General features: G+C 50.1%; 1 protein-coding gene across 1 annotated transcript in view; it reads left to right on the top strand.

Annotated features, from left to right (window-relative positions):
- Window positions 1-12860, top strand: part of nampt2 (nicotinamide phosphoribosyltransferase 2) — a gene marked incomplete at its 5' end in the record, with an annotated part of 95045 nt that overhangs the window by 30665 nt on the left and 51520 nt on the right. Inside the window, 2 exon segments of the mRNA XM_070894761.1 lie at window positions 8999-9129; window positions 11400-11625. Of these exon segments, the coding sequence (XP_070750862.1) occupies window positions 8999-9129; window positions 11400-11625 (357 nt within the window).

The raw sequence follows: 12860 nt of genomic DNA, 5'->3' as shown, positions 1-12860 counted from the left end.
TACTCTCCTTTAATGCTGCTACTCAGTGTCATGTATTTCACCATCTTGCAATGACAATAGTTATGTAACTGTAGCTCATGCACACTGTACCTGTACCCTTGAAATGCACACCCTGACCACAAGGGGTGAGCTTGCGGGAGACACTCCTCACCTGGGTTTCCAGGTTTAAAAGGGGAGGTCCCACCCATGGTCAGCACTCCTTGATCCTGGGAATAAAGTGAAGGTCACAGAGTGACCGTGTCTGATATATAAATGCCTCATTTGAGTTTGTAACAAGGTGCAGAGACACTACATTTGGCGACAAGAAACGGGAATCACCGAACTACGAGGATGGCCACCGGTGGCACAGAGGAACGCTACTGTGTGGGTGAGGACTGGGCCGACTTTGTGGAAAGACTCCAGCAGAGCTTTGTCACAAAGGACTGGCTGGAAGAGTCAGCGGCTGACAAGTGGAGGGCGCATCTACTGACCAGCTGCGGACCACAGACGTATGCGCTGATGAAAGACCTGCTCGCACCCCAAAAGCCAGCGGACAAGTCCTTCGAAGAACTCGGCCAGCTGATCAGTGAGCATCTCAAGCCACCAAGTAGCGTACACATGTCCTGGTACCGGTTCTACTCTCACCAGCGTCAGGAAGGTCAAAACATCTCGGACTTCGTGGCGGAACTGCGCCGTTTGGCCAGTCTCTGTAAGTTCTCCGATGCCTGCAGGGGGGAGATGTTAAGGGACTTTTTCATCGAGGGCATTAATCATGCCGGCATTTTCAGGAAGCTCATAAAGACCAAGGACCTGACTTTAGAAGGGGCGGCGTTGATAGCGCAGACCTTTATGGCAGGGGAAGAGGAGACCAAGCTAATTTACGCACGCAGCCCTGGTTTTAACGTTGCGATGAACCAGCGAGTTAATGTTGAAAAAGTGATACAGAACCTCGCAGGCAGGCAAGGGCAATTCGACACCGCCCAGGCAGGCAGGCAAGGGCAATTCAACATCGCCTAGGCAGGCAGGCAGGCAAGAGCAATTCGACACCGCCCAGGCAGCAACGAGCTCCAGGGTGGACCCGCAACATGGACAATGGAAAGGGGATCGGCAATTCACACCATCACGAGGAACAATGCATCCCGTGATGGGACTATTAACACCCTCCATCAGAGTGCTTAGAAACAGCCAAACGGGCCATCAGAGAGGAATGCCTGGGAATAGTCCTTTTGTTAACAGCAATCTCAGCTCATGCTGGAGGTGTGGGGGTAGACACACTGCCAAAAGCTGCAGGTTCCAGCTTTATACCTGTAGGATTTGTAATGTCAGTGGACACTTGGCCAGGATGTGCAAAAAGGCAGTAGCAAGGCTAGTCTGCGAGACAGAGGAACCAGACGAGGGGTCTGCAATGCAGGATGAGACCTGGGGGAACAATCATGGATGCTGAAGTTCAGAGAGTTCATGTGGCTGATGTCCGCGGCTCATACACCAAAACGCCACCCATGATGATGAAAGTCTTACTGAATGGCATCCCGGTGCACATGGAGCTGGATACGAGAGCTAGCCAGTCACTCATGAGCACCCAACAATTTGAGAGACTATGGCCACACAGAGCTAGCAGGCCCAAACTGGAACGCATTGAGTCGCAGCTACGTACGTACACCAAAGAGATCATCCCAGTGCTGGGCAGTGCAAACTTGGTGGTAACGCATAATGGATTACAGAACCGGCTGCCACTCTGGATTGTTCCGGGAAATGGCCCCGCGATTTGGGGAGGAGTTGGCTAGCTGAGATAAATTGGAAATGGGGGGATGTGCACGCCATTTCATCCGTGGAGCGAAGTTCATGCTTGCAGGTATTGCAAAAATTCGAGTCACTCTTTCAACCCGGTGTCGGAACGTTCAAGGGCACTAAAGTAGTGACACGCATCACTCCAGACGCCAGACCAGTGCACCACAAAGCCAGAGTGGTGCCGTACATGATGCGTGAGAAAATTGAAAGTGAACTGGACAGGCTGCTCAGAGAGGGCATAATTTCGGCCGTTGAATTCAGCGACTGGGCAAGTCCCATCGTTCCTGTCCTCAAAGCAGATGGCTCGGTTACGATTTGTGGCGACTACAAAGCCACCATCAACTGGTCGCTGCAAGACCAATACCCGCTTCCGAGAGTGAAGGACCTCTTTGCCACGCTGGCAGGTGGAAAGCTGTTCACGAAGCTGGACCTCACTTCGGCCTACATGACTCAGGAACTGGCTGAAGAATCCAAGCTTCTGACCACCATCACGACGCACAAAGGATTATTTGTTTACAATAGGTGCCCGTTTGGCATTCGTCCGGCAGCGGCTATCTTTCAGCGAAACATGGAAAGCTTGCTCAAGTCCATCCCTGGAACGGTCTTATTCCAAGACGACATTCTTATAATGGGTTGAGACACCGAGGAACACCTCCGCAACCTGGAGGAGGTGCTACGCCGATTAGATCGGGTAGGCTTGCAGCTGAAAAAGGCTCAGTGCGTGTTTTTGGCCCCAGAGGTCGAGTTCCTGGGCAGGAGGGTTGCCGCAGACGGGATCCGGCCCACTGAATCAAAAACTGAGGCGATTCGCCAGGCGCCCAAGCCTGGCAACATGTCAGAGTTGCGATCATTCCTGGGACTTTTGAACTATTTTGGGAACTTTCTGCCGAACTTAAGCACATTGTTGGAGCCGTTACACATGCTCCTCCGTAAAGGGTGTGAATGGTTTTGGGGGGATTGTCAAGAACGGGCTTTCAATAAGGCGAGGAACCTGTTGTGTTCCAACAAACTGTTGACTTTGTATGACCCCTGTAAAAAAACTGGTTTTAACATGCGATGCGTCATCCTACAGGGTTGGGTGTGTGTTGCAGCAGGGTAACGATGACGGCCGACTCCAACCGGTGGCTTATACCTCCAGGTCGCTCTCCCAGGCAGAGCGTGGATATGGCATGGTCAAGAAGGAGGCACTCGCGTGTGTGTACAGTGTGAAAAAGATGCACCAGTACCTTTTCGGTAGACAGTTCGAGCTAGAGATGGACCACAAGCCGTTAACATCCCTGTTGTCCGACAGCAAGGCTGTCAACGCGAACGCGTCAGCTCGCATACAGCGGGCTGCGTATGACTACACCTTACGGCACCGGCCAGGCACCGAAAATTGCGCTGACGCACTGAGCAGGCTCCCACTGGCCACCACCGAGGGGGCATCGGAGCAGAGCGTCAAGATGCTCATGGCCATTGAGGCTTTTGACATTGCAGGCTCCCCCATCACAGCCCGACAGATCAAAATCTGGACCAACAGGGACCCCCTCCTATCCATGATAAAGAAATGTGTCCTGACTGGGGATTGGGCGCCCGCACACAGGGCGTTCCCCTGAGGAAGTCAGGCCTTTTCAGAGACGGATGGATGAACTCTCCATCCAAGCCAACTGCCTGCTATGGGGCAGCCGGATAGTCATGCCCCAGAAAGGAAGGGAAGCGTTCATCAGGGAACTCCACAGCGAGCACCCTGGCATTGTGTTAATGACGGCCATTGCCCGGTCACATGTATGGTGGCCGGGGATTGACTCAGACCTGGAACACTGGGTTCGCAGGTGCACAACGTGTGCCCAGCTGGGCAATGCCCCCAGGGAGGCTCCACTCAGCCCGTGGCCCTGGCCCACCAGGCCATGGTCACGTATTCACGTCGACTATGCGGGCCCGTTCATGGGAAAAATGTTCCTGACCGTTGTCGATGCATACTCGAAGTGGATCGAGTGCATCATATCGAACTCTTGCACGACATCCATCACTGTGGAGAGTCTGCGTACGGTTTTCACGACCCACGGCTTGCCGGACATTTTGGTCAGCGACAATGGACCGTGTTTTACCAGCCATGAATTCCAGGAGTTTATGTCGGGCAATGGGATCAAGCACGTCCGGACAGCGCCGTTCAAGCCGGCTTCCAATGGCCAGGCAGAACGGGCGGTCCATGTCATAAAGCAGGGCATGCTACGCATCCAAGGACCCTCCCTTCAGTACCGCCTATCGCGCCTCCCGCTGGCCGACAGATCCCGGCCGCACTCGCTCACGGGAGTCCCGCCAGCGGAACTCCTCATGAAACGCACGCTCGAGACGTGGCTGTCCCTCATTCACCCAGCCCTGGCAGACACTGTTGAGGGCAAGCGCCAGTCCCAAACCGAGGTTCAAGGGGGAGGTGTATGGAAATAGATGACCCGGTATCTGTTCTTAACCATGCTTTGGGACCCAAATGGCTTGAGGGCACTGTAATTGGCAAAGAAGGAAACAGGGTCATGGTGGTCAGACTAAACAATGGGCAGATATGCCGCAAACACTTGGACCAAGTAAAGACAAGGTTCAGCATAGACACGGAGGAACTGGAAGACGAGCATGATGAGATAGCACCCACACCACTGCCAGCATACGAGCAACAAAGACAGCCCTTAGCATGCACAGTCCCTGCGGCCAGCCCAGACAGGCCGGAAACACCTCAAGTAACAGAGATGCGTGCTGAGGCTCAGCCACCAGAGCCACAACTGCGGCGCTCCACGAGAGAGCATCGACCACCCGGTAGACTTAACCTCTGAAACCAAAAGACTTAAAGGGCAAGGTGATGTTATGTATTTCACCATCTTGCAATGACAATAGTTATGTAACTGTAACTCATGCACACTGTACCTGTATCCTTGAAATGCACACCCTGACCACAAGGGGTGAGCTTGCACGTGACACTCCTCACCTGGGTTTCTAGGTATAAAAGAGGAGGTCCCACCCAGGGTCAGCACTCTTTGGTCCTGGGAATAAAGTGAAGGTCACAGAGTGACCGGGTCTGATATATACATGCCTCGTGTGAGTTTGTAACAAGGTGCAGAGACATTACACTCAGAGCAACTTTCCCTTCATGGTGCCTATTAAGGCAGCCCTGAATGTTACCCGGCCCTATTAAATGGTGCGAATCTGATGATGTTATCGATGACTCATTTCCAGCTGGGATACTTAAAAGAGCCTTGGCCACATTGCATTTAAAGGTTCAGCTAGGAGTGTGCAGGCGCTGTATTTCAAGTGTTTGGGTCTTGCTCAGCCTTGAAAACGTGACTGCACAGAGGCAGAGAGCTGAACCCAGGTTCTCGGATGACTCCCTCCATATGCTTGTGGAGGGAGTGAGAGCACGCTGAGAGGTGCTCTTCCCTTCTGATTGGTGCAAGAAACCTCTCCAGGGGACCAAACGAGCCTGGCCAAGATAGCAGAGGAGGTGAACAGCAGGGATGCTGTGAGGAGGACTTGGGTGCAGTGCCGGAAGTGCTTCAATGGTCTCAATAGATCAGGACAGGTAAGTACTTTATCCTGCCTTCCATCACATCCCCAGCTCTCTGCCTACTCCTGCACACAATTACTCACACCAGATGGCTTGCATGTCCACCCATCCCTCTCTATCTTCATTATCGCATCCCCATCTCACCAACCACCCCTCACACTCACTCTCATCCTCATATAACCGTACCAAGTAACACCACACAAGGAGGCCGTTTGGCATTGGCACCTCACTCCCTCATTGTCACCCTCGACAGGTATAACTCACACATTCCTTACATTTATTCAATCACTCACACTCAAACTTCTCCTCTTTCCTTCCTTGCAGGAGAAGAGAGTCCACACTAAGAGGGAGGGAGAGAGAACCGGAGGTGGCTCTCCATCATTGGGCACGTTAACTGCAGCAGAGGAGCTTGCCCTGGAGGTCTCATGAGTTGCAGAGCAGCTGGCAGTGGGAGACGGAGAGAGGGGGAAATCTCAGCAACCTGGTGACAGAATTACTTCTCATACAGCCACATGGCGTACAGCAATCACTCATATGGTGAGTGATATCAGTAACCAGTAAATGTTCATCATGTGCATAATGGCGCCGTTACTCATTCTTGATGTGACATTTCTAAATCATCTCTTTACTCTCCCTCAGGTCCATCAAAAGCCCCCCCACCCGCCAGTGTCCAGGAGAAAGAGGAAGACGACTCTTCAGAGAAGCCTCCAGCCTCTGAGGGTGCACCGTCACCAGACATAAGCGCACCCAGCACCAGTGCAGATACGCACACCTTGGTGGGTCCCACTCGAGATAGAATAGTGTTGTCACCTGGTGTGTAACAAGTCACAAGTGAGCAAGAGGGGATGGTGGAGACAAGGACAGCAGTGGAGACTCCTCACTGGAGGATGCAGGATGCTCCCATCTCTGCTCAGCTGCATGCAGACACTCAACCTCGGGGCCATTGAGAAAGAGGACAATCCTGGAGGTGCAGAAAAAGTGCAGCAGGCTCTGACAGGGTTTGTCACCGCGATGTCTGCAAATGTGCAGAAAATGGAGGAGTCCATCTCCAACATGAGCACCACCGTATCGCAGGCGATGGCGACTGTAGACTCTTCTATGGACAGGATGGCCACCTGCATGGAGCAGCTGATGCACCACTCTCAGGAGCACATGCTCTCTATGGAGAATAGATGTCAGAGGCTCATAGTCCTCCTGTCTAAGAGGGATGTCAACGTAGACTTGTGTCCTTATGGCCCCACTGCTGTGCAGTAAGGTGCTAACAGGGAAGTGCGGGTGTCCCTTGAGAGGTATGATGGTGAGAGGGGATATGGAAGTGGGTGCTCCTCTTAAAGCTATGTCTCCGCACAGTCGTAGAAGGAGCAGACTGACAGGGCCATCACAGGTGACAAAACCCAGATGACATTCGCGAAAAGTGTCTATGTAGTTGCAGCAGGGAAGTGAGCAGGCTGCCTCTACCTCTGCTGAAGCCACAGAGATAGCCTTTCATAGAAGCACGCGTCAGAGAAAGATGACACACAAGTAGACGCACAAGGGTAAACACTTAGGTGTGTTAAGCTTCCGTTACTCTTATGTCACAGATAAAACTAATTATCTTCATCACTTTACGGTCATGGCCAATTTTGTCTGCAACTTTGGAAGTGGCTTAGTGAGTTGGAGTGAATGGTGAGACATAACGTTACCTCCAGCAATGGGGGCCAGTGTGAAAGGAATAGCTTGGTCATTGTAAGGATGCTTTATGGTGTTGCTGTGTGGTGCTGGGAACCTGGCGCAGTATGTGGCAGCCATATGGGTGTACTGTGTGAAGTTAAGTATCTGGCCATGATGTGCCCATCCCCGACCTCCTGGGTAGCAATGTGCTCAGGTGCTGGTGGGATTGGGACCGCAGGTTCCTCCTATTCCTCCTCCTCATCTTCCAGCTGATGCTCCTCTTCCTCCTCCTCTGAAGAGGCCGTGCCTTGCTCCTCATGCAGCACTAATCCTCGCTGCTGCGCTAAGTTGTGCAGCACGCAGCGGACCACGATGATTCTGGAGACCCTGGCTGGTGCAGATTGAAGGGCTCCTCCAGATCTGTCAGGGCAACAAACGCATTTTCAGCATGCCTATTGTCTGCTCTATGACACATCTGGTGGACATGGGACTTTCATTATATCTCTCCTCGGCCACAGCACTTGACCTCCTCAAGGGTCTCATGAGACACGTCTTCAGTGGATAGACCTTGTCTCCAAGCAGCCAGCTGGAAAGTCTGTCTGGAGGTGCGAAGAACTGAGGGAGGGTGGACTGGCGCAGGATGGAAGAATCATGGCAGCTGCCAGAGAATTTGGCGCACGATAATCTTCCTATGTTTGCAGAGTATCTGCACATTGAGGGAGTGGAAGCCCTTGTGGTTGATAAAGTATCCTGAGTGATGTAGGGGAGCCCTAATGGCCCAATGTGTGCAGTTGATGATGCCCTGCACCTATGGGAAGGCAGCCAGAGTGGCAAAGCTGAGCGCCTGCTCAGTAAGACTGGCTTCATCAGTGGCAAAGTTAATGTAATTGGCTGACTTGTCAAACAGGTCATCGGTGACCTGTGTAATGCATCTGTGGGCGGCCGACTGCGAGATGCTGCAAATATCTGCTGCAGATCCCTGGGAAGAGCCTGACGTGAAGAAGTTGAGGGTGCTGGTGACTTTGACAGCCGCTGGTAAGGCGTGTCCACCTGGTCCACTGGGCTGCAGGTCTTGCCCCAGCAATCTGCAAATGTCTGCAATAACCTGGCGTGATAGCCTGAGCCTCCTTTGGCACTGCTGCTCAGTCATGTTGAGGAAGCTCATCCCCTGCCTGTATACCCTGTGTTGGGGGTATCGCTTCTGGCGTGGTGCAGCCCTGCGCTGATGCCCTCTGCCCCGTGGAGCATCAAGTGGTTGAGGAGATGGTTGATGGTGTTGTTGTTGTTGCTGCTGCTGGTGCGCCTGGTGCTGCTGGTATTGGGGCACATCGTAGTCCGACCCAAGGTGAGACAATATAAACGGCACCTATGCTGATGTAATAGATGGCAGGTCAAGTAGAGAGAAGCGATCTGTCAATGGTGTGATAGGTTGTGGCAATGAGGTGACAGTGGATGCCAAATTTGTTGAAAACACCTCCAACCTCTAGAAACCTAAGTCTGTGCTGACAATGCACTCAGAAACAACATCTACCTTAGGAAAGTAACCAGGTGTCAGGTGGGAGTATTTATTGTGCTTTCCATGCCGTGAATAATGAGTTCCATCAATGGCCACTGATCTTCTGCCTCAGGTTCACAGACGCAGCTCTCGAGCTGCGAGATTCTCGTGGTCATGCAGTGAAATTCCAAAGGTAGGGTTAAATGGATGGTTAAGGGTCTGACAGCAACCTAATAATTATCCAAATGAGGTCTGCTGTCTCTGCTGCTCGGGTCTTGGCTGCGCTGGCAAATGCGCCCGTGTAATAAGGCACAAGGAGGTGGGATGACGGCGGGTTCCCGACCCTCTTAATTTATTTGGATTTTTGCTCCCCACCCGCCTCCAATCCCGCATGCACGGAAGCCGGAAAATCCGGCCTGTGATTCTACTGCCCCGATATTGGGGGCAGGTTTGGTGAGGTTTAGAAAAGCTGTAGTGGTGTTCCTGACTCTCTGTGCGGGTTTGGATTGATTGACACTGTTATTTTGATTTGTTTTTTTTCACATTCCTTACAGTCTGCAGCTCTGGGAGGTGCAGCCCATCTGGTAAATTTCCAAAGCACAGACACGGTGGCCGGGCTTGTCATGGCGCAACAGTTTTACAACTGCCAAATGGCTGGATTTTCAATCCCAGCAGCAGAACACAGGTAATGAGCACGGTGGGACAGATTGTCCAGCAGTATCTGAAACTGGGATTACTTGTACACTTATCAATATGAAGTTATGAATCCGTAGTAAGCATACAATCGGAAAATATGTTCTAATCAAGTGCTTACAACCTAATGAAAGCCCTTAACATATTTCTGTTCCTATTGCAGAATACATTATGCACTAACTTGCTTGTTTATGTTTTCTCTTACACATGACTTCTACTGCTTTTACAAACAATTTTTTAACTTGTTTTAATATATGTAAAGTATGATTTTGTGAAATTTATTAACTCCAGGCGTTCATTACAAGGTGCGGATGGATGTAAATGATAATCTTTTTTCTATAATTTTATTATGTCTTGCGTAGCACTGCAATAATACATTGGTAATGAGCTCGACTGCATGACTTCTGATGTACCTGGTTAGGTCTTTGGTTTTTCTGTATCCAGTGTTTGTTTATATTGGGGCCAAGATTCAGCCTCCCAATAAGGCCTCTGGCTGCCAGAAAGCTGCGGCCATGGGGTAGTGTCGAATGGCCGCCGATTGTTCGTCAATTGGCCGCCGCGCGCAAAATTCTCCTCGGGGGTTTTTCCGGCGGTGACCATATCCGCCTTGCTCCCCCCTGCTGCTGCCGAAGCCTCCGAAGTGCATCATCAAAGCGTGCACTGCCGATGTCGTACCCCAGAAGTGAAATTCAGTTGAGAAGGTCTTCCGGCCATAGGCCGGTGCCCCCGACAGCTTTTTCTGTTGGTGCGCTGTGTTTGAAATGGCGGTGCAGCCGCCACAAAACGGGGGGCGCACTGCCGTGGCCGCCATCTTAATTTATTTGTCAGTCGGCTGCCAGGTCGGGCCGACACTTAAGCCCCCAGGTTCGGTGGACCACCTACAGGCAGCCTGGTACCCCTTCTTGGGTGTCAGGCCGCTGGTCCGGCCGAAACCCTCCCTGGAGGCCCAGTGGACCGAACTTAAAAAGATGCAGAGCTCACAGCAGCTCTCGCCTTTAAATGAAGAGGAGAGACCTTGTGACGCGCCAGCGCTATGACATCACCAGCCCGGCGCTGATGACTGACAGTGGCGGAGACTCCAGCCCGGCTTCCACTTCCGCCCCCATTATGACCGACTTCCGTCCCGCTTGAAAAAAAATGACAAAGAGCTGAATTTCGCAAGATGGCCTGCCGCATCCATTGCAGCGGCCAAAACATTATAAAAACGGGAGGTGCAACCTGTTTCCAGCGGGGTGAATTTTGGCCCCATTATCTTAACACTGGTCTAGTAAATCTTCCCAACAATCCAGATTCCAATACCAATTGAAATTTGTTCTTTCATACAGTGAACCTAGCACCCCTCTGGTGTAAGCAAGGTACCATGACGTTAATAAATAAACCAGTAACTGATTCAGGTTTGTTTTTTAAAGTGTATTTTAGAATGTTATTACCAGGAATTTATAGCTGGTAAATTAAAATTATTTCTTTTAAATTGCCTTAAAATAGTCAACATCTGTCATTGGCCATACAACTGAATGTAATACTGCTGAGCAAAATCACAACTTTAGCTTTTTATAATGAAAGCTTTTCCACAAATTAACACTACAGAAATTTGCTGAAATGCGAGTGTGGTGACTTCAAATTCAATTGCAGTAAACTGTCATTTATTCTTGAAATTGTTGCAGTCTTGAACTCAGTTGGTAGCACACTTGCTTTTGAGTTAAAAGATTGTGGGTTCACACCCAACAAATTGTTCCTTAAGCATTAGAATATCTGGCACACCAGCCTGGAATCTACTTCGTTAAATCCAGTTCTTGCATAACACTCACACCAACATGAGGATATCATTTTATTCTGGTTTTAATTTTGTGTCTCGCATGACTTTTTAGTTCCTGATAACACCAATCATTTTGTAATTTAATTCTATGTGGGCTGCAAAAGTAGTTTTTACCTTTTTAAAAAAAAAAAAATTAATTGGGGTAGAACACATTAAAATTTGAGGTACAAGTTAAAGGATTGTTTCTTTGCTCTGATAATGTATTTTTGAATCATGTGATAACTTTGTATGGCCATAAGCTTTTCTTATTATGAAGTTATATAATATTGGCACAAGTTGTCTTTTCAGTTGATCAAGACAATCACTGTTCCTATCAGCAAAGGCTCATCTGTTCTTTTTACGACAACCCTTTTAGTTTTGGAAGTCGGACTATGTTTAGTTGCATGTTTCAGGCAATTTATGTTTGCGCTTTTAAGACATTTACATTCAAATTGTTACTTTCACAGTACTATCATCTCTTGGGGAAGGAATCAGGAAAAGGATGCATTTGAATATTTGCTCAAACAATTTCCATCCAGTCCTATTTCAGTAGTCAGTGACAGTTACGATATTTTCAACGCCTGTAAGGAAATCTGGGGAGGTGATCTTAAAGATAATGTTGAGCAAAGGAACAAGGATTCAATGGTGGTAATTCGACCTGATTCAGGGGATCCTGTAGAGACCATTACTGAGGTACTTTAGAGACTAATATTAAGTAATCTATTCCCTCATTATGACTGTGATTTTGCACCAGATTTATGCCTCTACATCTGGATATTGTTCCTGTAAAAACGCTGGAAGTGGCAGATTGTGCTGTATACCTCCCTATTGATCCAAGCTTATCCCTCAAGTCAGTATACTCCTGCTGTAGTTAGATATCATCATCATCATAGGCGGTCCCTTGAACGAGGATGCCTTGCTCCCACAAGTTCACAGATGTTTCAATGAAGGACCCGAGGTTCCAGTGGAAGATGCCTGTATGTGAATTTTTTTAACATGTGGTGACCGTTGCACATCAGCCACCACACGGGCTTGACAGAGGTAGGCTTTCATCCAGTGGCAAGGGTTAACCAGGACGACTGGAGACCTGCTCTGCTGCATGGACCTAGTGTGCACACATATTGCAGTGTGGGCTGGCCCATGATGCCCCCTGGGCCCTCGGCTCTTCTGGGCCCCGTACCCTTATTTGCCGCACCTCCGCCACAAACATTCGCCGCATTTCCGCCACGATCTCTCAGCGTCCTCTGCCACAAAGCACTCTCTGCACCTCCGCCACGGTCTCCCACCGCACCTCCGCACCAAACAGTCGCCGGACCTCGGCCACGATCACCCATCGAATCTCAGCCACAATCCCTCAGCGCTCCTCCACTTCGATCACTCGCCACACCTCCGCCACATCCTTCCCTCTCCTCTGCTTTACCCACCAATGCTCCTGCCCACGCTCCAAACAGCGACCTGGGTCCTGATGACGTCACCCAATCATCCACCTCGAGCCTGTCACACACTTGGAGCAGCTCGCGCTGGAAGTTGTAGTGATGACTATGGAGGTGCTCTCTCACAGGTTGGGAGGCCATGTTCTAACCTCTTTATAACGACATTACTTCCCGTTTAATCAGTGACTGCATTTCATAGTAAATATATTATTGCATATTTGCAATGAAAATGTGAGTTTTGGAGGCAAATAAATCACCTTTTTCTGGCATGAATTAGGTGACGTTATTTAGTGCCCTTTACTTATGCTGGTCAGGGCGGATATACAAGATATGTTGAAGACTAGCACAAAGGGCTGGATTTTCAGTTGGATTGCGCCTCTGTTCGTGCGCCGGAGATGCGGTAAAGGGTGTCAAAATGCTAAACCACCCGGGAGGTCAGCTTCCAGCATCCTGCCGGGAAATTCGGTGCTGGTTTTGTGGCGGCGCAAAACGTTA

This window comes from Pristiophorus japonicus, chromosome 12 (genome assembly GCF_044704955.1).
Source record: "Pristiophorus japonicus isolate sPriJap1 chromosome 12, sPriJap1.hap1, whole genome shotgun sequence".
In the NCBI taxonomy this organism is placed as follows: Eukaryota; Metazoa; Chordata; class Chondrichthyes; family Pristiophoridae; genus Pristiophorus; species Pristiophorus japonicus.
This window is presented reverse-complemented; position numbering and strand designations above follow the sequence as displayed.